Consider the following 24,945-nt stretch of genomic DNA (forward strand, 5'->3'; position numbering starts at 1 on the left):
AACCTCCATATGCCACCGGGGCAGCCCTAAAAAGACAAACAACAACAACAATAACAAGACCAAAAAACAAACACACAAAATTACAGGAAGAAACGATCAGACGTGTGGCGATCAGAGGTGGGGGGAAGGAGAAACTAGATGAAGGTGGTCAAAAGGTACAAAATCCCAGGTATAAACTCAGTCGAGACGTAATTACAACCTGAGAAAGATAATTCACACTGCTCTATGTCCTGTCTGAAAGTGGTTCAAGAGTAAATCCTCAGAGTTCTAGTCACAAGGAAAAAAGTGTTTTTCCTATTTCTTTAATGGTGTATCTGTATGAGATGCTGGATGTTCACTGGACCAACTGCGGTAAACATTTTATGATGATCTAAGTCAAATCACTACGCTGTACACCTTCAACACACACAGCACCGTATAGCAACTACATCTTACTCACATTTGGGGAAGAAACAAGAAAAGACCGAATGAGATCATCAAATAAAGATCTACGAGCATGCGAGGAAATTCAACTGGGAAAAAGATACTGTAACATGATACAATTAAAAATAAAACCTATTTCTTTTAAAAGATGCCAACTTATTAGTAAAAATACTCTTGGTTAAAACTAAGGGAAAATGCAGGATGAGGTGCTGGTTGAATAGTTCTGAGTTGGATGGAGGCAAGGGGTGTGTATCAGCCAAGCTGAGGGAAAAACACTGCTTTTCTATTCACTGCCTTTAAAGAATCACAACCAAACCATCCACTCTTCTTGTAAATGCTCCCAAATGGCATTTTTGTACCTGTTTACATGTCCAAATAACCCCAGTTCCTGAATATATATATATATATATATATTTTTTTTTTTGTCTTTTTGCCATTTCTACGGCTGCTCGTGCCATAGAAATGGCAAAAAGACCAAAAAAAAAAAAAAAAAAAATTCAGGAACTGGGAGGTTCAGAGGCTAAGGGTCTAATCGGAGCTCTAGCTGCCAGCCTAGACGAGAGCCACAGCAACGTGGGATCTGAGCTGCGTCTGCGACCCACACCAGAGCTCAAGGCAACACCAGATCCTTAACCCACTGAGCAAGGCCAGGGATCGAACCCACAACCTCAAGGTTCCTAGTCGGATTTGTTAACCACTGAGCCATGATGGAAACTCCCTGAATTTGTAATTTGAAGAGTTCTTCGCTCTTCTGCTCACTTAAGTAAACCGACAGTATTGTTTTCCTTGCACAAAGATCTTTTTCTTTCTTTTTTTTTCTTTTGGTCTTTTTAGGGCCACACCCTCGGTGTATGGAGGTTCCCAGGCTAGGGGTTGAATCAGAGTTGCAGCTGCCGGCCTACACCACAGCCACAGCCACGCCAGATCTGAGGAGCCATCTGTGACCTACACCACAGCTCATGGCAATGCTGGATCCTTAACCCACGGAGGGAGGCCAGGAATTGAACCTGTATCCTCATGGATACTAGTTGGGTTCGTTGACCACTGAGCCACGATGGGAACCCCATCCGAGATCATTTCTTAACGCCAGTCCATTTCCTCTTCATATAGGAGCCATAGCGTGACCAGCTCACAAACACAAACATATGCACCTCAAGATTCATCAATAATCTTGGGATGATTTACACACTATTCTAACATGTATTGGTCTCTCCAATCTTGACAAACCTTTGCCTCATTATTATTTTCCTCTTAAACTACCATCTTTTCTATGTCAAACACAGAATGTACAAGAAAGAACGCTGGACTGCAAGTTATGAGGACTGCATTTTCAGGTCAGTTGAGCCCATAACTAGTTCTGGAGCCTTGGAAAAATGACTCATCTCCTGTAACTAATATTTATCTCCAGCTCTGACCCCTCCCCAGGGCTTTAGTCAGGAAACTTCAAATTCCTACACACACACACGTCTCCTCACGCAGAGATTTGGATTATGTTGAAATCTCTTATTATTACTGAAATTATAATGGTTTTATTTGTTCATGTATGCTTCATGTCTTCAATTAGATTTCTCCAACCAGATTATACATTCTTTTTTTTTTTTTTTGTCTTTTTAAGGCTGCACCTGGGGCATATGGAGGTTCCCAGGCTAGGGGTCCAATCGGAGCTGTTTCCGCTGGCCTACACCACAGCCACAGAAATGCCAGATCTGAGGCACATCTGCAACCTACACCACAGCTCGGGACAATGCCAGATCCTTGACCTACTGAGCAAGGCCCGGATTGAACCTACGTCCCCATGGATACTAGTCAAATTTGTTTCCACTGAGCCACTATGGGAACTCCCAGATTATACATTCGTTGAGGGGAGGGAATTATTCATACATACACTCTTGATAGCATCTATCGTATAGTGAAAGCTTAAACATTCCAGATTGCAGATATGACTACTTGAGCTTACATTCTCCAGTTTACTGACAGAATCACTTGTCTTTGCAAAAAATACAGCCGAGTCTGACATACTCATGGAGGCCTCCAGAGCCTGCTCTGGCCCCTCCTGCTGTGGTCCCCCATGCTGCCTCCTCCCACTAACCCATCCCATCCCATCCCTGTCTGTAGACTCGTCTTGTTGTACAAAATAGCACTGAACACTCCTGAGATAATCTCTCCTTCTCCCTCTCTTTTTCTCTCACCCACCTTCTCTTTACCCAATCTACTGTCTGGAGCCTCCCACTAGGATTTAAGCTACATGAAACCAGGGGACTGATCATGCTCCCTGTAAGAGACTTAGAGCACAGAGTAAGTACTCAATAAATACTTATTGAATTGTTGTTGGACTGGCCCCTTCATACAGTGATAGCTATTAGACACTGAGCAATTGCAACGAGCAAAAATACTTCATGTGATTTACCTGTAAAGAGGTTCTACAAGGTCCTTTTCAAGAAAATCATGATCGTTCTTGACAGCCACAATGTTGATGGGAAACTGTGAGTCTGAAAGAAAGAGACAGAGGGCTTCACCTGCCTTGTTTTATCTGAATGGGCACCCATATCATCAGGTCGCCACGTACACACGACCAATCTTAACAGCAGTTACTCCCCATGGATGGGTGTGCTGGTCATGTTTAGACAGCAGACAATTTCACTTTTCTCCAAATAACTGGTTTTAAGGGTACAAAAAATATGAAAAAAACCAAGTGCTTGACCTTGGCTAGGACTGAATACTAAGTGGCTGCATTTTTATAGCTCATCACGATCACAGAGATTTGTCTGTATGAAGAGCTGTTTCACTCTCACCATGCACCTCGGGGGGAGGTTGCTCAATGCTATTCTAATCAGTTCATAAATTACTTGGTTAGGCTGATTTTATTCTCCTTCAAGAAGGAAGTTTCCAAAAATACCTGAATCTCAATGGCCTCAATATTTTACTCTGTAGAAAAATCTTGAGTCACTCCGCAGTATCAGCTAAATACTCCAACAACTGGTTCTGTCTAGAAAAAGGGAGAAATTTCAGGAGTTCCCACTGTGGCTCAGTATGTTAAGAACCTTACATAGTATCTGTGAGGATGTGGGTTTGATCCCTAGCCCTGCTCGGTGGATTAAGGATGTAGCATTGCTGCAAATTGAGCCTAGGCGGCAGATGCAGCTTGGATCTGGTGTTGCTATGGCTGTGGCGTAGGCCTGCAGCTGCAGTTCTGATTCAACCCCTAGCCTGAAAAGTTCCATATGCTGCATGTGCAGTCCTAAAAAGAAAAAAAAAAAAATCTGGAGATCATTGGAATAGAGGTCACGGTCAAATCTAACAGAAGAGGTTGGTCCACTATCATTATCCTGCCATTCTTTCTCTTTCTCACCTTATGCTTGGCACTTGCCAATCACAATAAAGCTAACAGTATATCAAATTCCTTATTGTGAGTTGGAAAGAGAAACAATTCCTCTTCTGGTCATGCGAGTGAATTCCAGGGAGCGCCAGAATGTACAGACTACCCCGCTGTGCTAGGGAGGTGCGAGTAGTGGTGGGAAACAGCGACAAGGAGGCCCAGCTCCTCTGGTTTTAAGCCCTGGCTCTGCGACGTGCCAGCTGTATATTGTGGGCAAGCCACTTTACCTTCACTGGGCCTCTGCTTCCTCATCTGTAAAATGGGGATGGTAATAATTATAATACCTACCCTACAGTATTGTGAATATTAAATGAATAGTATACGTACAGTGTTTTGAGTAGTACCTGTCACATAGTAAGTCCCATCTATGTATTAATTATTATTATTTTTTATTTTTTGTAGGGCCGCAACCCATAGCATATGAAAGTTCCCAGGCTAGAGATCAAATCGAATCAGAGCTGCAGCTGTCAGCCTACACCACAGGCAGAACAACACCAGACCCACAGCTCATAGCAAAGCTGGATCCTTAACCCACTGAACAAGGCCAGGGATCAAACCTGCATCCTCACGGATACTAGTCAGATTCGTTTCCACTGAGCCACGACGGGAACTCCCTGTTCTCATTCTTATTACACTTATTAAATGCATAGGGCTTAAACACAATCTGATAGGTCCATTTTACTTATAGCTTTACTTAGCCATTTACGGACTCTTCACATTTATAATGCATAATATTTTGAGTGTACAAAGAGGGTGTACATTACAACTGAAAATATGCTGCATGAAGGCTCAAGAGACTGGGATTTTATTTATTTATTTATTTTTAAATTTCTTTTTAATTTTTTTGTCTTTTTGCGATTTCTTGGGCTGCTCCCGCGGCATATGGAGGTTCCCAGGCTAGGGGTCGAATTGGAGCTGTAGCCACCGGCCTACGCCAGAGCCACAGCAACATGGGATCCGAGCTGCGTCTGCAACTTACACCACAGCTCGTGGCAATGACGGATCATTAACCCACTGAGCGAGGCCAGGGACCGAACCAGCAACCTCATGGTTCCTAGTCGGATTCATTAACCACTGCGCCACGATGGGAACTCCGAGACTGGGATTTTAATTCTGACTCTTCTATCCTATAATCTTGTTAAAGTTACTTAACCTTTTGGGACCTCTCTCTCATAATCAGTGAACTGGTAGTTGGGGGGCAGGAATAAGGTTGCTTAGACCAAAACCAGAAGACGCTCCTCCTTGTCTAAAAGGCCATGAGTTTATGAAAGCTTTTATCAGAGATTCTAGACTTTGAGGCACATTCAGACATATGTTTTCCTTTATCCTCAGACCATTTATTGACAGAAGAAGGAGGTTTTTTGTTCGGTTGTTGGTTTTTTTTTTTTTTTCCCCAATATAAAACTGAGCTTCTAGGTGCATAGATGAGATTCACCAATGCGTAAGGGTTAATTTTGTTGCTTTTTTCCATACTCCATAAATTTTATGCCATCAAAATAGAAGTCTCTACTGTTTGGTATCCTACATACCCTCTGTTTAGCTCTCCAGATCCACGTTCCACTTTTCTGTATCCTGCTCTGAGCCCCAGCTGTGTGGATAGCATCCAAGGGGACCCATGTCCTCTGCTTCCTTCTGTGTTTGACCAGTGGGAAGCCGTGGCTGGAGCCGGAAGGAGGCAGGGCTGTGAGCTCAGGACACGGCCCCTCCTGGTTCTCTCCAGAGGCTGCCCGTCATAAGCAGTGTGCTCCACTGCAAGGGCCTGCTCTGAGATGCTCTCTCCTTCTGGGCTCTGGCACCCTCTCCCTCTGTATATGGCCTCGGGCCTATGGTAGTGATAGCTCTGCTGCTGTAAGCTCTGGGCTCCGGACTGGTCCTCGCAGTCCACATCTTTGTAATGAACACTTCTAGAAATAAAATCCGCCTTGGGTTGTCCTGAGTGTGCCATGTGCTTACTGCTGGGATCCTGAATAATTCATTATTTATTAGGACTATCCAAGAAGTAGATGCTTTGGTTATAATTTTAGGGGTAAGTTAAGATCTAGGAGAGGAATATTATTAACTGTCAATTAAAATACCAATGAAAGGATGTATGATGCTGGCACTAAAAGCATTTTACTTAAAACCCTGAAAAATAACATCTGATCTGTATTACAGTTTAAACATTTTCATGTAAACAGAGCTCAAGAAAAGTCTCCAGATAATGAGTGTTGTGATTGTCCAGGAAATGTATCAACAATTCATTGATTGTACTTTCAAGAAAACTAAGCACAGTGACGGAAAAGGAAAAGAACAAGGAAGGAGGTGCAGAAAAGCTCCTGATGCCAGAATCCTTGAAGGAAAAGGCAGAGTTGGGATGGGTGGTAAAGAAGTGAGAAGCAGAGAGTGCACAGCAAAAAGTAAAGAAAGAAGCTAGGGGCAGAAGCAAGCCTTAGTCTTAAGTAGGCATCAGTATAAGCTCCAGGTGTCACAAAAGCGGAGGGAAGAAGAAAGTAAGGAAAAAAATGGTTGAGAAAAGACTTGGAAGCCAGAACATACTATAGGATATTTTTTAAATTTATTCTCTTCATAAAGACAGACGAAAAGCCCAACCTACCCTCGTACAACTGAGCATACTGCGGGAACCCGGCAGCACGGAGCCAGTCGCATGCTTCCTTTGCCTCAATTTCTGAAAAACACAAGGAAGGGAAATGTGTGAGTTTACTGACCACCTCTACCTCCTCGATCAGCGAGGAACCGGTGAGTGCTGGACATGTTATCACAAAGCAAAACTGTTTTCAAGTAAGCTTCATAAGAAGGCCTACCCAGAAATGAGCAAGTATCACAAAGGTACTTGTTATCTGCTAAACTATCTTCCATGTGGATCCATAAGCATTTGGATAATAACAAAACCACAGATTACGGAACACAAAGGCTGAGTTTCAGGCAGGGAAAAATGTCTTATTTATATACTTGGGAACCAGGAGGCCAGGGAGAAGGAGGAAATATTTCTGATGATTTTTTTTAATTTTTTTTTTTTTTAACTTTCAAAGATAAAGTTAAGTCTATTTATTCCGCATTCCTCTATTCTTTTACTCTTGGGATAATGAGAGAACGAATACAACCGGGCAGCCTGTGAAAATCTGTTTTCTCATGAAGAAAGGTATTACAAAAATCCAATGTTTGATTATTTAATTTTACTAATGGCGTTAATTCCAAATGCCTTATAACAAGATGTTCATTCATCAAGCACATGCGAATGATTTCCAGCTGTGAAGTGCAGCCTGAGAGTGTAAGGGTGATTATTTAGAACAGGAATAATGGGTTTGATGGGGCTGCTAGAATCTGAGGACCAAACCCCAGAGGCTGACATGTCCTTTAAGTGACCAGTTTTGCTGTGGACATACCAAGAGTGCATGGGACCACCTGCTTGGAGAACTTTGGAGGAGATGGGGAGAGCCTACAGTATGTGAACCAGGTCACTTTTTGACCTCATGAATCCTGGACCATTCCCTAACCACAACTCCACTAGATAAATATGAACGCAAGGGAAAAGAAGTTCATCTGTCAAAAGTCCAGTTTCTCCAAACAAAATTAAGCAGCTGATTATAACAGGTCTCTACCCAGGCCTCTTCCTCTGCTGCTGGGAGGGAGCCCCATCAGGTTACTGAATTTCCATTTACCCTGATGTTCATTTTTTTCTGTAGCCAGAGTTGGAGAGCACAGGGGGATCTTGGGGTCACTGCACACAAACGACCCAAGCTAACACCAGCCGCTGGCCAGACACTGCAGTCTATGTTGAAAGCTCAGTGTCTCTGCAGCATAATGTTCGACATGACAGAGCTACCTGGTCTATGTTAGGAAAAGAGACCGAAGGCCAGATAATCCACAGGCTCCAAAGGGAAGAGCAAAGGCATACAGCCCATCCCACTGATCTGGTTGGATATGGGCTGAGATTCTGGGAAACAGAGCCTGTGGCGGCCCCTGTCCCAGAGCCCGGCTTCTTTTTCAGCGTCCCCTAATCCATTGCCATTCCAGAGACTGACAATTTCTAAATTTTGAGTTTTCTCTCTGACATGAGGGTTTTTTACATTACTGCTACCAGGAGAGACATAATAGGTACTTGTTCCTGCCTTGTACACAACATTCAGAAATATCTGGGGCACCAAACTGGAAAAAAAAATAAAGGTTGGCAGCATTTCTATGAGAAGGGATGAGACCCACAAGTGCAGTTCAAAATGAACTGGCTAGATTGTCCGGTATTGGCTAAGTTTGGGTTTTCTCTTTGGAAGGTACAAAGGGCATTTATTTGCTAAGTCTCAAAAGTTTTATTTAGCACTCATTTGAGAGTTCTTATGTGAAGGCTTCCACTTTGATAACCACACAAGAATTTCAGAGAAAGCAGGAAAGGTACACTCTGACTGTAACATGGAGAGAAATATGGTGAATTACACCTGAGTCAGAGATAGGCTGTTGCCTTCTCAATTTTCAAGCTTCATATTTGCTTTCTACTTCAATATACTACAGTGGCTTCTGATGAGAAAATATCGAATTTCTGGACATGCTCGCAACAGTTATGAGTCAGCAAGTCTTAGAGACATCAAGGCACAGATTTCTGTTAGGTGAACCACATGAGGAGCATGCCTTTTTCTATTTTATTATCACTTTTACTATTATTAGAGTGCAGTGTCTAAGCAGGAAAGCCCTGGAGAGACAGACCATGAAGAGCAAATGGGGGAGAGTTGGAAGGCAGGAGCTCTGCCACACAGGAAGCTTGAAGGAGAGCAGGAAGGGGGCTTGTAAAAGAGCATCCACTCCGTCAGATGCTGGCATGAGGAGGAGAGAGAGCTGGGGGAGATGGGCAGAAACACTCCTTCTGGAACTAAGACTGGTTGGGCAGTGGAGCAGGGCTCAGGCTAGCCTGGGAGATTTTATTTAAAAGGCTCTCTAGATAACTTCGTGTTGTTTGTTCAAAAGAGCAACATAGATAATGAACTGAAACTCTACCCATACATAAAACCTGAATAATCACATCTTAACCAGAACCCAACTAAATCAAACCCTCAGATAAGCTGACTTTTCATAGGGGTAGGCATTTCGCTTTGAAGTCTCCAAGGCAAAAGACAACAAAAACTGCAATTAGATAATAGATGAGAAGCCACATCCCAGCCATAGCGGATGGCTCCTTGCCATCACTCTCCACACCCAACTTGCTCTTTCTGAACTGTCTACCAAACACCCCCACCCCCTCTTGATATTTCAGTGTAAGGGCAAACCAAACTCTTGTTTACCACCTAATGACAGAGCAAACAGACATAATAATGGGGGCATAATTAACCATTATCAAATGGGACTTTGCCTATCAAGTTGAGCTGGAGAAAAAAAAAAAAGGCCCTTACAATTTCCATGGGTTCCCACAGTCCCTACTAACACCTATTAGCCAAATGCTAACGGTTTCCTCAGGGCATATTACCCAGGCAATGGCTAAAACGACTGGAGAATTAAGAAGGAATCATTATTGCCAGTGTCATCATTTCTCGAAGATCTACCTAATGAGAGGTAAATGACATTTGAGGAGATGGTGAAAAAAATCTCTTTTCTACTGACCTTTTGCTAGTCGGAGCACAATACTGTGTAAATACTTTATGGGTCATTCAGATCTCATGTTATGTTGACAGTTTTAATTTGTTTTCCATTTGCAACCCCCACCTGGCCCTGTGGCAGCTCCAGGATTGCAAGGCAAAGCTTCAACTTTCTGTAAGTCTCCTGCAGCAAACCTGAGTGTGGGGAGGAACCAGACAAAGCCCCTGACAGATTGGCCTTCATTACCGCATTGTTAATGGAGAAAATTCAATCTGTTGGCTTGGGGGTCCTGATAGGGTTTCAATAGAGTATTTGTAATTATTAAATGTAAAAAATCATTTCCATTTTGTTCTACAGCAAGTGTCTATTGCTCCCTGCCCAACATACTTGCCCTCCTTCTCGGACAACAGAGTCTCTTTTCTTTGGTTTAAGTGGGGCTGACCCTCCTGGTCCCTGTTCATCACAGTCCTTGGCCCTAGCACCACCCACCGCCCACGTGGAATGACCTGCTCCTGAAGAGAACCCCATCCTCCTAAGTCCCAGGAGACCAAGAAGCTTTGGGAGCCAAGTCAACAGCCTTTTGGGGCCTGACATCAACTGGCTGAAAGGGAGATATCCAGTTGTTCAATCGGTAGCTTGACCTCCACAAAAACCAAGGAAACCTTTCCAATCCCTAAGTCTAGAAGATGGTTTGGTTTGGCCCTTGGCATTCTCTTCCATCCCATATCTGTGATTCGACCTGAGAGTAAGTCAATTGCTTTGCCTCAGTTGCCTTCCCTATATGCTTAGAACATGGTAAGACCTTTGTCCAGAGACAGACACAGCAGAGGGAGGCTGGCTCACTGGGGGGGCCCAGGTTGTTGCACGTCAAGGGGAGTGAGAACAGAGTCACTGTGGAAATTGCCATGGCCAGTGACACCAGTTTAAAAAGTAGTATCATGGTTCTGGAGTTCCCATCGTGGCACAGCAGAAACAAATCCGACTAGGAACCATGAGGTTGCGGGTTGGATCCCTGGCCTTGCTCAGTGGGTTAAGGATCCAGCATGGCCATGAGCTGTGGTGTAGGCCACAGATGCGACTCGGATCCCGTGTTGCTGTGGCTGTGGTGTAGGCCGGCAGCTGTAGCTCCGATTAGGCTCCTAGCCTGGGAACCTCTATATACTGCAGGTACAATCTTAAAAAAAGTGAAAAAACAAAATAAGAATCCCCCCCCAAAAAAAAACCAAAAAAACAACAAGAAAGTATTATCATGTTTCTTAATTATTCATGCTCGGTGTTTAAACCTTACAAAAACACAAAAAGGCGCAATGAAAGAAAAAGGTCAACTCTTGCCCCATAACTAACACATAATTCAATCTATGTTATTTGTCAAAAGAGCAATGATGGTAATATTTCAGTTGACTACTTCTTGCATATAAGTAGAAGATGTGATGAATATTTCCCCACGTTGTGATGTTTTGGTAAAAACAGGAAATTTACTTTGTTTTGAGAATGATGCTTATTTTATAAATACCTGATTTTTGAATACTGACAACTGAGGTGGGTACATCAAGGCAGCCAAGAGGAAACAGTTCAGTAGGATTCTGTCAACAAAGCCCTGATTGTGGCGAAGGCTTGAAGTACACGTGAGTTAAAAGAGATTTACAAGCTGTTTCTTTAAGGAAAGATCACACGGTAATGTTTGTGCAGTCAGGTGGACAAGCTGTGGAGGGCTTCCATCAGGTGAGGAGTTATATTGAGCACAGCAAATATGCCATCCAGGTTTGCACACCTCCCTTCATGTTACGGCCTCATCGAATTTTTAAACTGCTATTTCTAAGTACTCTGATCAGTGTGTTTTCCTAGCTGAGCATTTCCATTATTTTATTTATTTATTTTTTTGTCTTTTTGGCTTTTCTAGGGTCACACCCGCGGCATATGGAGGTTCCCAGGCTAAGGGTCTAATCGGAGCTGAAGCTTCGGGACTACGCCACAGCAACGCCGGATCCGAGCCGCGCCTGTGACCTACACCAAAGATCACGGCAACGCGGGATCCTTAACCCACTAAGCGAGGCCAGGGATTGAACCGACAACCTCATGGTTCCTAGTCGGATTTGTTAACCCCTGAGCCACAGTGGGAACTCCACCCAGCTAAGCATTTTAAGCACATGTTTTTGGTTTACGTTAATTCTGGGCATAGCAAATACTTTTTCCATAGCTAACCCAAAGGGATATTATTCTTTCTAAATGACCCAACATTCAAATTAGGGACACATTAAATGTTATTATCATCAGAAAATTAGCTGGCTAGAAAGAACTGGTTTACTGTGGAAAGTTTAAAGCCTTATGTATTTATGTTGTTCTTTCAAATCTCCTGGAATTTTGATGGACAAACTGGCTCCAATTTAAGTAGGTCTTCTTTCTTAAGTGTTCATTAAAAGTACTCAAGAGAAGGAGGGACAAAAAGACATCATGGATCTCAACGTGATTTAGAAAAGTAGGCTTGAGAACAGTGCTTTGTTTTTTTTCGTCTAAACTGGCTGACATGGTGAGCACCCTGCTTCTGGAAGATTGTGGGTGACTCACCCACCACAAGACGTCTGCAGTGGATGCAATTATCACCATTAATGCATAACCAAGGTATTAAGGTTTCAACAGGCTCAAGGTTGTTGCTTTAGGATGCTTTATTCGGCTGAGTTATTAACGTACTTCTTCAGACAAATGACTCCTCTGTTTTCGGATGGAATTTCTCAGGTGAAGTCCCTATTTATTGAAGCTGTATTTATTTGGCCATATGCTAGCCCAGATTTGTTTAAACCCAATGCCAGGGTATCCACTCCATCTATATGTGAATGTGAATGACACAAGCATTAATATTACATAGGACCTTGCACTAGCACCATGATTCTTCTCCCAGGAGGGCTCTATAACCCTAACCGCAGGTTCAGGAGGGAACATCCAGTTTTGTAGTAACAACAGGCTTTGAATTAGATCCCATGTCATGGCGTCAGGCTACATCTTTTCACATTCTCTGAATTATATAATATGGTATTGCAATGTGTAAAAGTCCTGAAGAAGTCTTAAATGTATACTAAGTATAATTATTTTCTAACGTGCATAGCACTTTCTTTCCAAATTAAGTCACTAATAGAGTTAAAATACAGGTTATTTAGAATAAATTTAAGGTTATTAATTTCTGAATATTCAAATCAGTGAACCATGTGATAAACACCCATGTTTATCTTCCCATAACTTAGGGCAACTTTTTCTCTGTTGTGTAGAAAAATATCTTGCAGTCAGATAGTAGCTAACTATAGAGGAAAGAAATAAAAAGGAAGATGTATTTTATCCCCGGGACACCTAACTGTACTCGGTTAAGATGGGGATTCACGGCTATGTCTTTATGCATACATGCTCTCTTCCTGAGAGCAGGAGCTGTCGACATGCTGAGGCATACTACTCTATCACCGGTCTTTTTTCACAGGCCATGAAGTATCTTCTGCAAACGGGATTCACAGCAAATCTAATCACTTAAAAGTATATGGACGTTTCCAGGCTAGAGGCCAAATTGGAGCTACAGCTGCCAGCCTACGCCACAGCAACACCAGATCCGGGCTGCATCTGCGACCTATGCCACAGTGCACGGCAACGCCAGATGCTTAACCCACTGTGTGAGGCTGGGGATCGAACATGCAACCTCCTGGTTCCTAGTTGGATTCCTTTCAGCTGCGCCACGACAGGGCACTCTAAAAGCAATTTCTATTAGCGTGAAAAAGATTCAAGCAAATTCTATACCTAAGTAGTAGGCCTAGTCCTACTCAGGGTTGTTTTTAATCCCTCTTTTGCAGCCTTTTTGGGGAAATCATAAATATATATAATTTAATAGTTGTTTACTATTTTTATATAATTATAAACTAAATTATATATTTAACATAAATCATACAGAACTTTTATAATTATACATTTAAAGTCTAAATTAAAATTACATATTTTCTACAATTATAAATTTATAGTGGAAACACACTCACACTCCAATATGTTTCCTAAGAGTCCCTACTCTTTCTGGCTGCCATGCAACTAGCAGTTCTCCCCCAACGAGCACGCGTGAACTTCCCATCCCACTGCTGTCCAGCTTAATCAACTGACCCACTCTGGCCAAGGAAATGTGGGCAGGAGTAATGTATGCGGGTTTCAAGCAAAACTTCAAGAACCACCGCTGAATTCTGCCAGCTCTCCTGCCCTTCCCTTTCCAGTGAGGCTGGTATGTCTCAGATAGTGGCTATTCTTCAGCCTGGGTCCCGGAATGACGGCACAGGGAACAAAGCCACATCAGACAAGCTGCTGATATTAATGTGAGCAAGAAATAAATGTTTGTTGCTTTATGCCACAACAACTTGAGGGACAGCTTGTTACAGTGGCATAATCCAGTGTGAGCTAATTTAACACAGCCGCCAGCTGCTCCTTTTACAGATGAAGCGAGGGATGAACAACGGCCTTTTATTTTCACCTGGATGCCATTCCTGGGTCTCCATTAGTGTGTCAGGAATGAACCACATCAGTCTCCATGATCATTTCGTCCTGGAGTTCTGCTTCTCTGCCTACGGGGCCTGGCCGGTATAAAATTTACAAATGTAAACAATTCTTTCACACTCATCGGTCCCAAGTCTCCTCCACACACGTGTGTGCACACACATTACAAACACACACACACTGTGGCTCTCACACGCACATACACATCTACACAACTGCAACTGAACAAGGAAGGTCCTCGGGAATATACGTACTATTCTTCACGCCCGTGTTCCTAACAGTATGAAAAAAAAGTTAAAAAAGGCAATGCCCCCCCGCCATCAATTTCAAAGAAAAAGAAAGCCGAAAATATATGCTCTACTAGCCAAAATGTTTCAGACCAGAGTGTTTTGACTCAAGTTTTCCATGAGGCAGGGTAGCTCTTTATTCTCTTCTTTCATTTGGTACAGACTGTTCCCATCAGACGCGTGTGGTATTTCTCAGGGAGGCTGCGTGCATACACAAGCATATGAACATCCCCAGCCTTGGGAGGCTGTGGAGCCACTGCCTACCACTAAATCCCAGGAGATTCTCTGGGATGGAGTCAGTTATGCAACTGGAATGCAAGGTAGGGGAACAGAGAGCTGAATCAGACAATTAGAAAGAGGGTTGTAATTTGCTGGCCTTGGCCAAAGTACTACTATATTGACTCACCAAGACGACAGAATCTTGAGGAACCTTTCTCGGGACAAGGGGGATGAGATTCTGGCATTGGCTTCTCTCTCTCTCATTTGGCTTCTTTGGCTTCTCTTGGAAAAGTGGAGAGTAAGAGTCCCTGGCAGTTGACTTGATGTTGTCTTTCAGGAGCAGCTCTAACTTCTACAAGGTCAGCCAAACTGCCAGGGTCAGAAGGGTCCCTGTGCATTGAGCATCATGCCCAGGACTTCTTGTCCAGGGAAGAGCAACTGCTTTGGACAAGTCCCACCACCACTAGGAAGTCAGGTATCTTAGCTTTGGACAACTATTCTTCTATCTTATATTGCTCTAGGGCTTACTCTTTAAATGTTAAAAAAAAAATTATTCATGTCTCTAGGGAATCAAACCCTTTCTGTATCTATTTTCAGACATATCTGAATGTCTATACTTAAAAAGGCTTATCTGCTATTTCAGCAGCTTAGTCTCTTTAATAACTGTGGGTACTCTGATTACACCAGAAGCTTTCATGATATCAGGGAAAACTGTACCACTCAGGCATCAGAAGGAGCACAGATCTGTTTGGATAAAATAACTGCAAGAATACTACAGACCCTTTTCAGGTCTTTCACGCTTTGTAGGGTGGGCATGCCAAGATAGGACGTCACCAAAGCTTCTGACTCTGAACTCAAGGCTTTGTGCATTTAACTTCTCTGCAACTCAAATATCTGGATTAATCAAAACTATTGTTTGCTTAATTTAATCCAAAGATGTCTGCAACTCCAGTGTAATTCTATTATTGGCTATATATAAAAACTTGATGGTGTATATATGGGTATGTTTTATTTTACAATATCTACTGGGAAAAAAAATACTTACTGAGAATTTTTCAATGTGTCTGTGCCAGTTTTCTGGAATGCATTCTAGCTGTCTGCAGGGGTATTGGTTCTGGAAGGTTTTTTTTGTTTGTTTGTTTTTCTAATCATGTTATCACTTGTCCCAGAAAATCAGGGCCAGATTTAAGAAATTAAATTTGTATTAAGTTTTCAGCTAAAGATTCATTTTCCTCCATCTCCTTCCAGGCCAAAGAGACGGCTAAGCTTAGAGGTTTACTCTCTAAATACTGGGATTTTCATTTTGCAAATCATTAGTAGACACCAGCAATATATATCCCTCACAGAAAGCATTTTTTCCTTTACAGCTGCACCTGCAGCATATGGAAGTTCCCGGGCTAGGGATCAAAACAGAGCTTCTGCTTCGGCCTCCACCACAGCCACAGCAACAGGGGATCTGAGCCTCATTTGAGACCTATGCTACAGCTTGTGGCAACAATGGGTGCTTAACCCACTGAGGGTGGCCAGGGATGGAACCTGCGTCCTCAGGGACATTATGTTGGGTTCTTAACCCATTGAGCCTCAACAGGAACTCCAAGAAAGCAATTTAAAATGAGGACAGGTAGTGGAAATAGCTTTACTCTATTTAGGGTAAGGAGAGATGAAGCTCCCAGTTGAAGAGATGGGAAACCTGTATGCTGGAATCCCCCCTTTTCATCAAACACAGTGATACAGTACTGATTGGGGTCCTGCCTGTGTGCTATGATTTCACCACACGGCCTACTGATACTAAGTCAACTGAAGGATCCCATAAATATACCATGAATGCAATCAAATAGATTTTTAAAGAGTTACATAAACTATAAAAAAAATTTTTTTAAAGTTTAAAACATGATAAAAGTTTTAAAATCTTCTAACAGTTCAATAGTAGGTAACTTCTAATTTTGTTTTGTTTTGTTTTGTCTTTTCGTCTTTTCTAGGGCTGCACCTGCTGCATATGGAGGTTCCCAGGCTAGGGGTCTAAATGGAGCTATAGCCACCGGCCTACACCACAGCCACAGCCACAGCCACGCAGCTCACGGCAATGCTGGATCCTTAACCCACTGAGCAAGGCCAGAGATCCAACCCGCAACCTCATGGTTCCTAGTCGGGTTCGTTAACCACTGCGCCACGACAGGAACTCCAGTAATGTCTAATTTTAAAGAATTCTTTGGGCCTTTGTAATTATTGTTACACATTTTTTATTGGTCCTCTTCAAATTTTAAAAACTCTGTGGGAGTGTTTTTAAAGACAAAAATAAAGAAATAAAGAAATAAACACCATGGGAAATGGCACAAGCATGTGGCATGTACACACACAACTACTTCTAAATGGGAGTCCAGGCAACCCTACCTGAACAAAATACATATAATTTAATTACCTGATTAACTTTGAGCACAGAACAATTTTTATTAATGCAGTTACTATGATGGTCTTGACTCATATGCTTGCCCAATTACTCATTAAATTCAGATATAAAATGATTATTTCCCTTAAGAACAGAGTTGAATAACAGATAAAAGCAACTTTAAATTCCCTCTTAAATGAAATCCAACAGAAGAGTAGCAAAAGCCAAACCTAAGATCTGAAACACTAGAAAGACAGACAGAAGGAAAAGAGAAGGAAAAAATCATTTTAATTCTACCACCCAGAGATCAGTTAATACTTTGTTGGGATATATGTAACTTCTCATTCCTTTATTATGAAAATACGCACACAGAGCTAAGAATAAGACCTATTTTACACAGTCTTTAAATAAAGTTGTAATCTGGTGCTTTCACTTGACAATGCATTTCAAACCTCTTGCCATGCAAGAGATATCCTTCTCAAACATTCTGCTTGGCTAAATAACATTTCTACTGCCATCACTTTAAAAAGCATCTTCTTTTATCAGTTTAGGCTTCCATAATCATGGGTTAAAAATAATAAATCCAGTTCTCCGGAGGCTTTCATTCTAAATAAAGAATTTTGCCAGAATGTGCATCCTGGTAACTGTAATTCAGGGAGTACTTCTGTGTTGATATTTCTTATATTATTTTACATTCTGGATTAAGACGCATCTCATATGGTTTTGATTTATAGTCTCTGCAGACTTCAAAAAGGAAATTCCAAGTGGAAGTTTATTCATACACCAGAACTATGTTTAAATGATGCTATGGGGATGCCTTAAACTAACACAAGTCAGGAAGTTCAAAGTTGAGGTTAGATCCTGGACCATGTTCCCACCTCTTCCTTCTTGGTATTTGGAAAGTGGAGATTTTATGTAACAGCTGTTCTGCTTGTCTTTGACCTCCTGCATATGTACTCAGACAATTTCCAAGACGCATTTAAAAACTTTATGTAAAAAAAACGGCATTTTCTAAAGGGTGTCACTGTAGTTTCAAGGTTACACTTACAAAACAAAACAAATAAACTGGAGCAAATAAAGAACTACTCACCATGTTGTTTTAATGACTAGATGAATATTTGGAATCCACAAGATTCCTAAAATCTTTTAAACAATCAAAAGCAAAATGTGACCCACGTGTCTTAGACTAGCATATTCACCAAGAACGCATCGCTTAGAAGAGCACGGCTTTCTCTTTGTGCAGGGTTAATATTATTGCTTCACACAGGTGTTCTAATTTCATTTTGCTCTTAATCAATGGCATACACCTATTACTTAAATAAAACAAGTTTCTTCTTTTGTTGAATATGCATAGTTTTATGAATTAACTTTTAAAAAGAGCCTGCCAATTTGCTGAGAAAAGGTTTTGAGGGATATGCAGGCTCACTGGACACGAGAGGTCACGTAGCTTAAAGTGGTCAGCACCCCTCTTAACCTTCCTGACCTTGGGCAGGTTAACTTCAGCGCCTTTCAGTTTCCTGAACTATAAAATGGGAATAAGCGACAGTGCCTACCTCAGGGCACTGTTGTAAGGCTGAAGAGAATTATTGCCTGGGTCTGCTACTACGATGCCTGTGGAGGTGTCCACCGTTACCTTCCGTAACAGGAAATCATGGTTCTGATGGTGTGAGATTCTCTCCGCTCAGCTCGTCTTCGTGTGGCCTTCAGAAGTAGAAGGCATTGGTCTTATTTATTCAGCAGACACCTCTGGATGCCCGTGATGTGAAAAGCCTGCTGTTAAGACAGTGGCAGGAGGCAGGGCTGATAGGTGGCAGGGTCCTGCCTTGTAGGTCTCTAAGCCCAGCAGGGAAGACAATGACACATCCAGCTATCACTACAACCTGAGAAAGCACAAGCCTTCTCGAGCAGGACAAACTCCTCCAGGACTCGGAGCAAGAGGGGACATTTTAGAAAAGGAGATCAGGGCTAGTGTGGTGGGTAAGATGAAATGTGAGCCAAAGGACGGGTGGCCAGCTGGTGCTGCTGGCAGCCACCACTGTTTGCCCACGGACAGATTCTGATGTTGGGATTCCTGTGCAATCCTGGAGGAGCTGCTCATGCTCCTCCATCTGCACCTAAAGGAGGGCCTTGAAGCCAAGTGCCCCCCCCCACCCCTGTCTCCTACAGACACATTCTTCTTACGACAAGAGTCCAGCAGGCAATGCATCTTTTCATTCGTAGAAGATTTTGTCACAGTCTTTCTTTTAAATACTGTTGTATTGCAGGAAGCCATGCTTCCACCGCACAATGCTGTTCAACAAGCTGTACTGAGAATCCTAAACGTGACGCTTTGAAAATGTCAGTAAGGGCCTCCACCGGCTGCTACTTTCGGGGTACGAACATCGGACTGGGGAAGACAGTCTGACGATTACAGTTACGATGTGCTTACCAGTCAGTTCGTAAAACACGAGCAATTATGTGCTTGACATGTGAGGATCTCAAGGGCAAAGGTATGTTTATTATTATTAGTTTGTCTTTTTACGGCCACACCCACGGCATATGGAAGTTCCTCGGCGAGAGGTCGAACCAGAGCTGTAGCTGTCAGCCTACACCACAACCACAGCAACTCGGGATCCGAACTGCATCTGTGACCTACGCCGCAGCTCATAGCAACGCTGGATCCTTAACCCACTGAGCGAGGCCGGGGATCGAACCCTAGTCCTCATGGATTCTAGTCAGGTTCGTTAACCACTGAGCCACGAGGGGAACTCCAAAGATATGTTTAAACATACCAAACACATCGGCGCCCTGGGAAAGAAACCTGTAGCAGACAGGTAGCCTTCATCAAAGGAAATGCCATCAGAAGATTAGTTTTCTACGACATGAGGAAAAAACCTGAACAAATAGGTAAATCTTGAACAAGGGATATGGGTTTCCTACAGATTAATGACTGGGAGAAGTGGAGGGTTAATGTGGAGCCCAAGGTCATTAGGCTCAAAAGTCACTACTCGCCTGCACAGGCTTCCTGCCAAAGTTTCCCTGCTATAAAAACATCCCAGGTGCGTTCCCAGGGATCTGCTCTTTGCGGAGGCAACTGGGAAAGTTGTCCAGATACCGTTCAGATATTTCGACCACTGACATCTAAAAGCAACGGAATATTTTGCTCTCATGCTTAAAATGATTATAATTAATGTTTCGTGACTTCTGGATCCTAACCCACTGAGCAGGGGCAGGGATCGAATCTGCATCCTCACGGATGCTAGTCAGATTCGTTTCTGCTGAACCACCAGCCCGAGGTTTTTAGAAAGAATTCAGACCTGGGAACTCCTTTGTACACAAATATTGCTATATAGGTGCTTCATTTGCTGAGACTACAGAGCTTCCATTGAAGTCCCGATTCACTTATTCTACCACGAAACTACTCACATTTAGCCCAAGAAAGAGAAAACTTTATGCACCTTAGAGGCTTAACTGAAGGCCAGCCTTTCCTTGCATTGCTCTCTGTGGGCGATCAATTTTTCATTTTGGAACGTAGAGAGATAAATAACTTCTTTCTCTTCTTCTCTCACACACACATACAAAAGCACAGAGGTGCACATATATTCTGTACACATCACAGGTAAAACTACAGGCACCCTTCAATAAACACGTAGATTCCTGTATCCTCTTAAATTATAACGTTGCAGGCACACAGGACCAGATTGGAGAACAGACTGTGTCTTTGCGGGCCCAGGTCTTTGCAAATGAATGCTGACTGAAAGAGTGAATGACTATATTAAGAGCAAAGTATTTATAGGTTCAATATTTTCAGGCCAGTAAACACCGAAAACATTTTTCAGATCTTTGGGTCTCTCTGAACTCACAGGGCTGTTGTAACATGGGAACATGTATTGTGAATGTACTTTGCAAACTGTAAGACCCTATGTGAAAGTAAGGTTTTATAATATTCTAGCTGTAAATCTGCCTCCAGGAGACACACTCCCAGATCAGTGTCTTTGTAGATCTCAATGCCGCCTATGTTTTCTGAAGGGCAGGGCATTGAACATGGTCCCAGCACAGACTGGGAGAGTTGTTCTTGCTGGCTCCCATCCCTTTCCCTTCCCTCTGCATGGAATTCTCGGGAATTCCAAGGCCAGAGATTACTGCAAGATTTAGTCTTGAAAGAATAAGATTTTTATTTTGTTTTGTTTTCTTACAAAGGAATCATTCTCCCTTTTTAAGATCAACAAACCTGATTGGGATATATTATTCATACTTGAGAATAGCCAGACACAACCATAGAAAAAAGAATACTGTAAGACTTTCAAATGCTTTAACCATAATCTTTAGTAAGAAATATACTATAGTTGTAACCATGTACACACACACACACACACAGAAACAAAGTTTCATGAAACAATAATTACATGCAGTGCCACCTGACATTTTCTGTTCTGTTCTATTAAAAATTGCTGGGTACACCCATCAGCTGACTTTATGACCCTCAGTTTAAAGGACATTGAGATGATACTGTTACATGAAAAGCATCTGGTTACATCAATGAATAAGCTGAATCTAAAAGTCTGACAGCTGGGGGTCTTCCTAGACTCCTTCCCTCTCCCGAATGCCTCAGTCTCACAAACTCAACCCCAAGACTTGCTAAGCGTCCCTCTTAGATGTGTTTCTCAACCTCCTATCTGCCCACAGATACTCTCTCTGCCTTAGCTCAGAGCTTCCTCGTGTCCCGAGACCATCGCGACAGACTCCTCGCAGGTGCCCCTGCTTCAGGTCTTGCCTTCCTCACCTCTCTAAGATGCACGCATGCTCCTTCTCCTTAGAACTCCTTCGGGTGTCCCTGTCACCTGCAGAACAAAGTACCAGCCCGTTACCCTGGCCCACAGTGCCCTCCGTCACCTGGCTCTGCCTCCTAGGGGCTCACGGCCCACCTTGGGCCCAGAGGTGAAGCTCGCCGGCCCCGGGGTGCTGTTTCCCGTCCCACCCTTGCACCTTGGGATGCTTCTTCTCTTTCGTCTGTCCCATTCCTCCTACCTCTCTGCTTCTACCAAGATTCCGATAAGACATGGCTTCCTGTGTCCCAGGTTAGCCTGTCCTTCTCTGGACTTTTGTGCCTGAGAGTCCTTACAAGGTAGACTGAAATGTTTTTGTTACACATCTGCCTCCCCATTAGACACACGCTTTTCTAGGGCAGAGATTGCCTGATTCACTTTCTGCACCTCTGGTGCCTGGCAGAGCACTTGGAACCCAGTGTGTGTTCAAGGCGAGCATCCTTAAATAAATATGCTGAATGTGAAGGTGCCAAGAAGCTATGCTTCTGTTGCAGGTGTCCCTTGGGTACTGAGCTTTTGCCAACGTTGCTCTGCATTGAGCCCCAAACTGGAATGGAATATTACTCTTTTTATTTATTCCCAACAAAAGACTTCCAGATACTGCCAGTCAAAGGTCTTTGGTGAAGGTACCTCTGGCCCCTGAAAAAGCTTTGCTTTCTTTCTCCTCTCCTGATTTGATTAAGGGAGGCTGAGGCACGCTGGCTTTTCACACCTTCCTATGTCCTTCATTTGAGAAGTCTGCTGCTACTGCTGCTGGGGCTGAGGGTGGGCTGAGCGTCAGCTTCTGTCTTAATCAATAACAAATCAATGACATGAAACCTCATGCAGCTTAGGGGCCTTCCAGATGTGGATCTGGAATAGGAATGAGAAGTTGGATGTGGTTTAGAGTCATTTCCAACCTGGATGGCTCTGGGGGAGGGAGGGTCGGTCTGGTGATGAGCAAAAACTGTTAGGACCCCTCAGGAGCAAATCTGAGCCTCGTTCAGTCTGGATACCCAAGATCTCTCTAGATACACCCTGGAGGGTACCCAACTCCCCGAGGCTGCTCCATTCATCCCTCTAGGGGAATCATCCTGTCAGTCCGAGATGGCACCCCCAGGGCAGCAGGTGTGCTTTCCGTTAGGGTAACGCCTCTCTTGAAAGGTAACCACGCTGGAGTAGAGAAAAGGAGTAGAGAAATCCCCTCTTGAAATGTAACTACACTCAGCTGTGACAATTCTGGTTCTCTGGAGCAGAGGGAAAATGGGTGATATACTGGGGAGACCTTCTTTTGGGCACAAGATTTAGTGGGGTCTTCCTACAAGACCCTCCCCTTGGCTCTGTTTAGTTAAAGCTTCTTCTTCCTTGAAGAAACAGCTTGTTGGACGCCGCCTCCAAGAAGCCTTCCCTAAAGCCTTCTCGCACTTAAGAGTCTCCACCCTTCCCTGACCCCTGGCTCTCTTGAATTATTATCTGACCTATTATATGGAACCATAGCTTCCATCTCTTGGTAACTTAACGCCTGAGCGCAGTGAATTTGTAAATAGGAGGAGCTCAATACAGATCTGGGGTGGCCGTGCTGTTAGGGCTACTGTTAACAACTAACATGAAATGAGCTTGTCTGTTTATGATTTAATAGTTTCTGATTGATGATGATGACTGATGGCCTTTATTCACTCTAGACACAGGAAAGAGAAGCTTGGGAGAAAAGAATGAATCTTTTTTTTTGGCCACCCCCTTGGCATGTGGAAGTCCCCAGGTCAGGGATCAACCCCATGCCAGAGCAGTGACCTGACCCACAGCAGTGACAATGCTGGATCCTTCACCCGCTGAGCCACAGGGAATTCCAGGAGCGACTATCTATAATGGGGAAAGGAAGGAACAAACAAGGGAAAGAGGACAGCAAGCTGAGATCAACCCCCCCACCCCCCTCCCGGAGTAGAGCCGTGGAGAGCAGCATGGAGGGGGGGGGGGCTGACTCTAGGGGTCCATGAGCAAACCTTACATCTCAAAGTCTCAGTTTGCCCATCCAGAAAATGAGCATAATGTGACATACACCCTTCCGAGCAGCTGGAAGGATGTGAGCGAGACTCCAGAACAAAGACGGGCGTTTTGTGCTCTGCTGAAATTCTCATCCCTGGCACAAGGCTTTGGACTCGACTCTGTGTTTGCATTTGTTGAACAAAACGAATTATGTAAATTGACAAAGAGCAGGCACTTAAAAGTTGGAGCTATTATTATCAACTGAAATGAGTACTTTTCACATTTCCCCACTGAGGCACTCAAACGGCAGAAGAAAATAAACAGCTGTCCTCCGTAATTTATTTGACATTTCCATCTATATAGAGGACGACTAAAACATGCCCATCCTTATTTTACTACAAAAAGCTTTCCCTCCAATTTTAAGAAAACTGATGTTGCAAGGCGTACGTGCCACTGTTGACATCCCGTGAGACTCAAGGACTCGGATGTAAATGTAAAAGCTCTCTACGAACGACCACTTTGAGAGATGATTTTTCATTGTTTTTTTTTTTGATAACAGCTTCCCTGAACACTAGAAAATGCAGAATTCAGGCAAATTCCATCTCTGTTCAAGACATGATGACATTGCTGGACCCAGAGGTCTGACTAGAACAAACTGAGAGACACACAAGGCAGTGGACCACTGACTGTTGGCTAAGTTTAAGATTAGAGGATGGAGGCAGAATCTCTGCTCAGCAATATGTGATGCTGGCTTGAAAACAAAGACCTTAAATATGTTTCTATAAAATAGCAGAAGATCTTATGTTCTGTAGGCAATTCGTGTATGTTATTCAGGAAGGCAACCAACGTTCTCCAAAGATAACTTCAGAGATAGAACCCAAATGTGTTCATTCGACTCTGCTGCTTCAGATCCTTTAGGGCTCTTAAATCCTCCCAAAGGAAAGCAAACTGCTGAGGACAGTGGACCGTTCTTGAGCTCAGTGTGGGTCTGCAGCACGTCCATCTGCATCTCCACTGGGCACATGCCCCGTGCTGTATAACTCACTGCTCCCTAAAACCAAACCCCCGCCTCCGGCCGCTCTCATCCCCTGCTCCCTGCAGGTACGTTTCCTAAATCCAGAAAGACTTTCTCCCACTTGATTTGACGAGCTAATTCGTCTTCTTTCTCCCCCCCTCGACTTCTTTAATTTTCCGCTCCAGTTTTACCTTCTCTGCATCTTCTTCCCCATTGCTCCTCGGTACCCTCTGAGTACCTCCTGCCCTGGCACTGGAATTTTCAGTTTATTCTGCTTTTCTGTTTCCCTCCACAGGCACGGGTCTTTGCATATCCTATGCCCTCGCAGTGCCACAAAGAGGCCTGATAAATGTTTGCATGACAAACTGAGGAAGCTTCCAGCACAGAGGCTCAAAGACATATAG

The 24,945-nt window shown here is 43.3% G+C and overlaps 1 protein-coding gene across 6 annotated transcripts in view; it reads right to left on the minus strand.

Annotated features, from left to right (window-relative positions):
• STARD13 (StAR related lipid transfer domain containing 13) overlaps positions 1-24,945 on the minus strand; it is a 220,355-nt gene that overhangs the window by 55,017 nt on the left and 140,393 nt on the right. For all 6 annotated transcript variants that reach the window (XR_007131488.1, XM_047756346.1, XM_047756342.1 and 3 more), the window contains exons 2-3: positions 6,393-6,464; positions 2,831-2,912 (exon numbers count right to left, since the gene is read on the minus strand). Coding sequence is in view for 5 of the 6 variants with exons in the window: in XM_047756346.1 (XP_047612302.1) it covers positions 2,831-2,912; positions 6,393-6,464 (154 nt within the window). In the remaining variant the exon portion in view is untranslated. The remainder of the gene's footprint in view (positions 1-2,830; positions 2,913-6,392; positions 6,465-24,945) is intronic.

The sequence above is a fragment of the Phacochoerus africanus genome, chromosome 13 (assembly GCF_016906955.1).
Source record: "Phacochoerus africanus isolate WHEZ1 chromosome 13, ROS_Pafr_v1, whole genome shotgun sequence".
Taxonomy (NCBI): domain Eukaryota; kingdom Metazoa; phylum Chordata; class Mammalia; order Artiodactyla; family Suidae; genus Phacochoerus; species Phacochoerus africanus.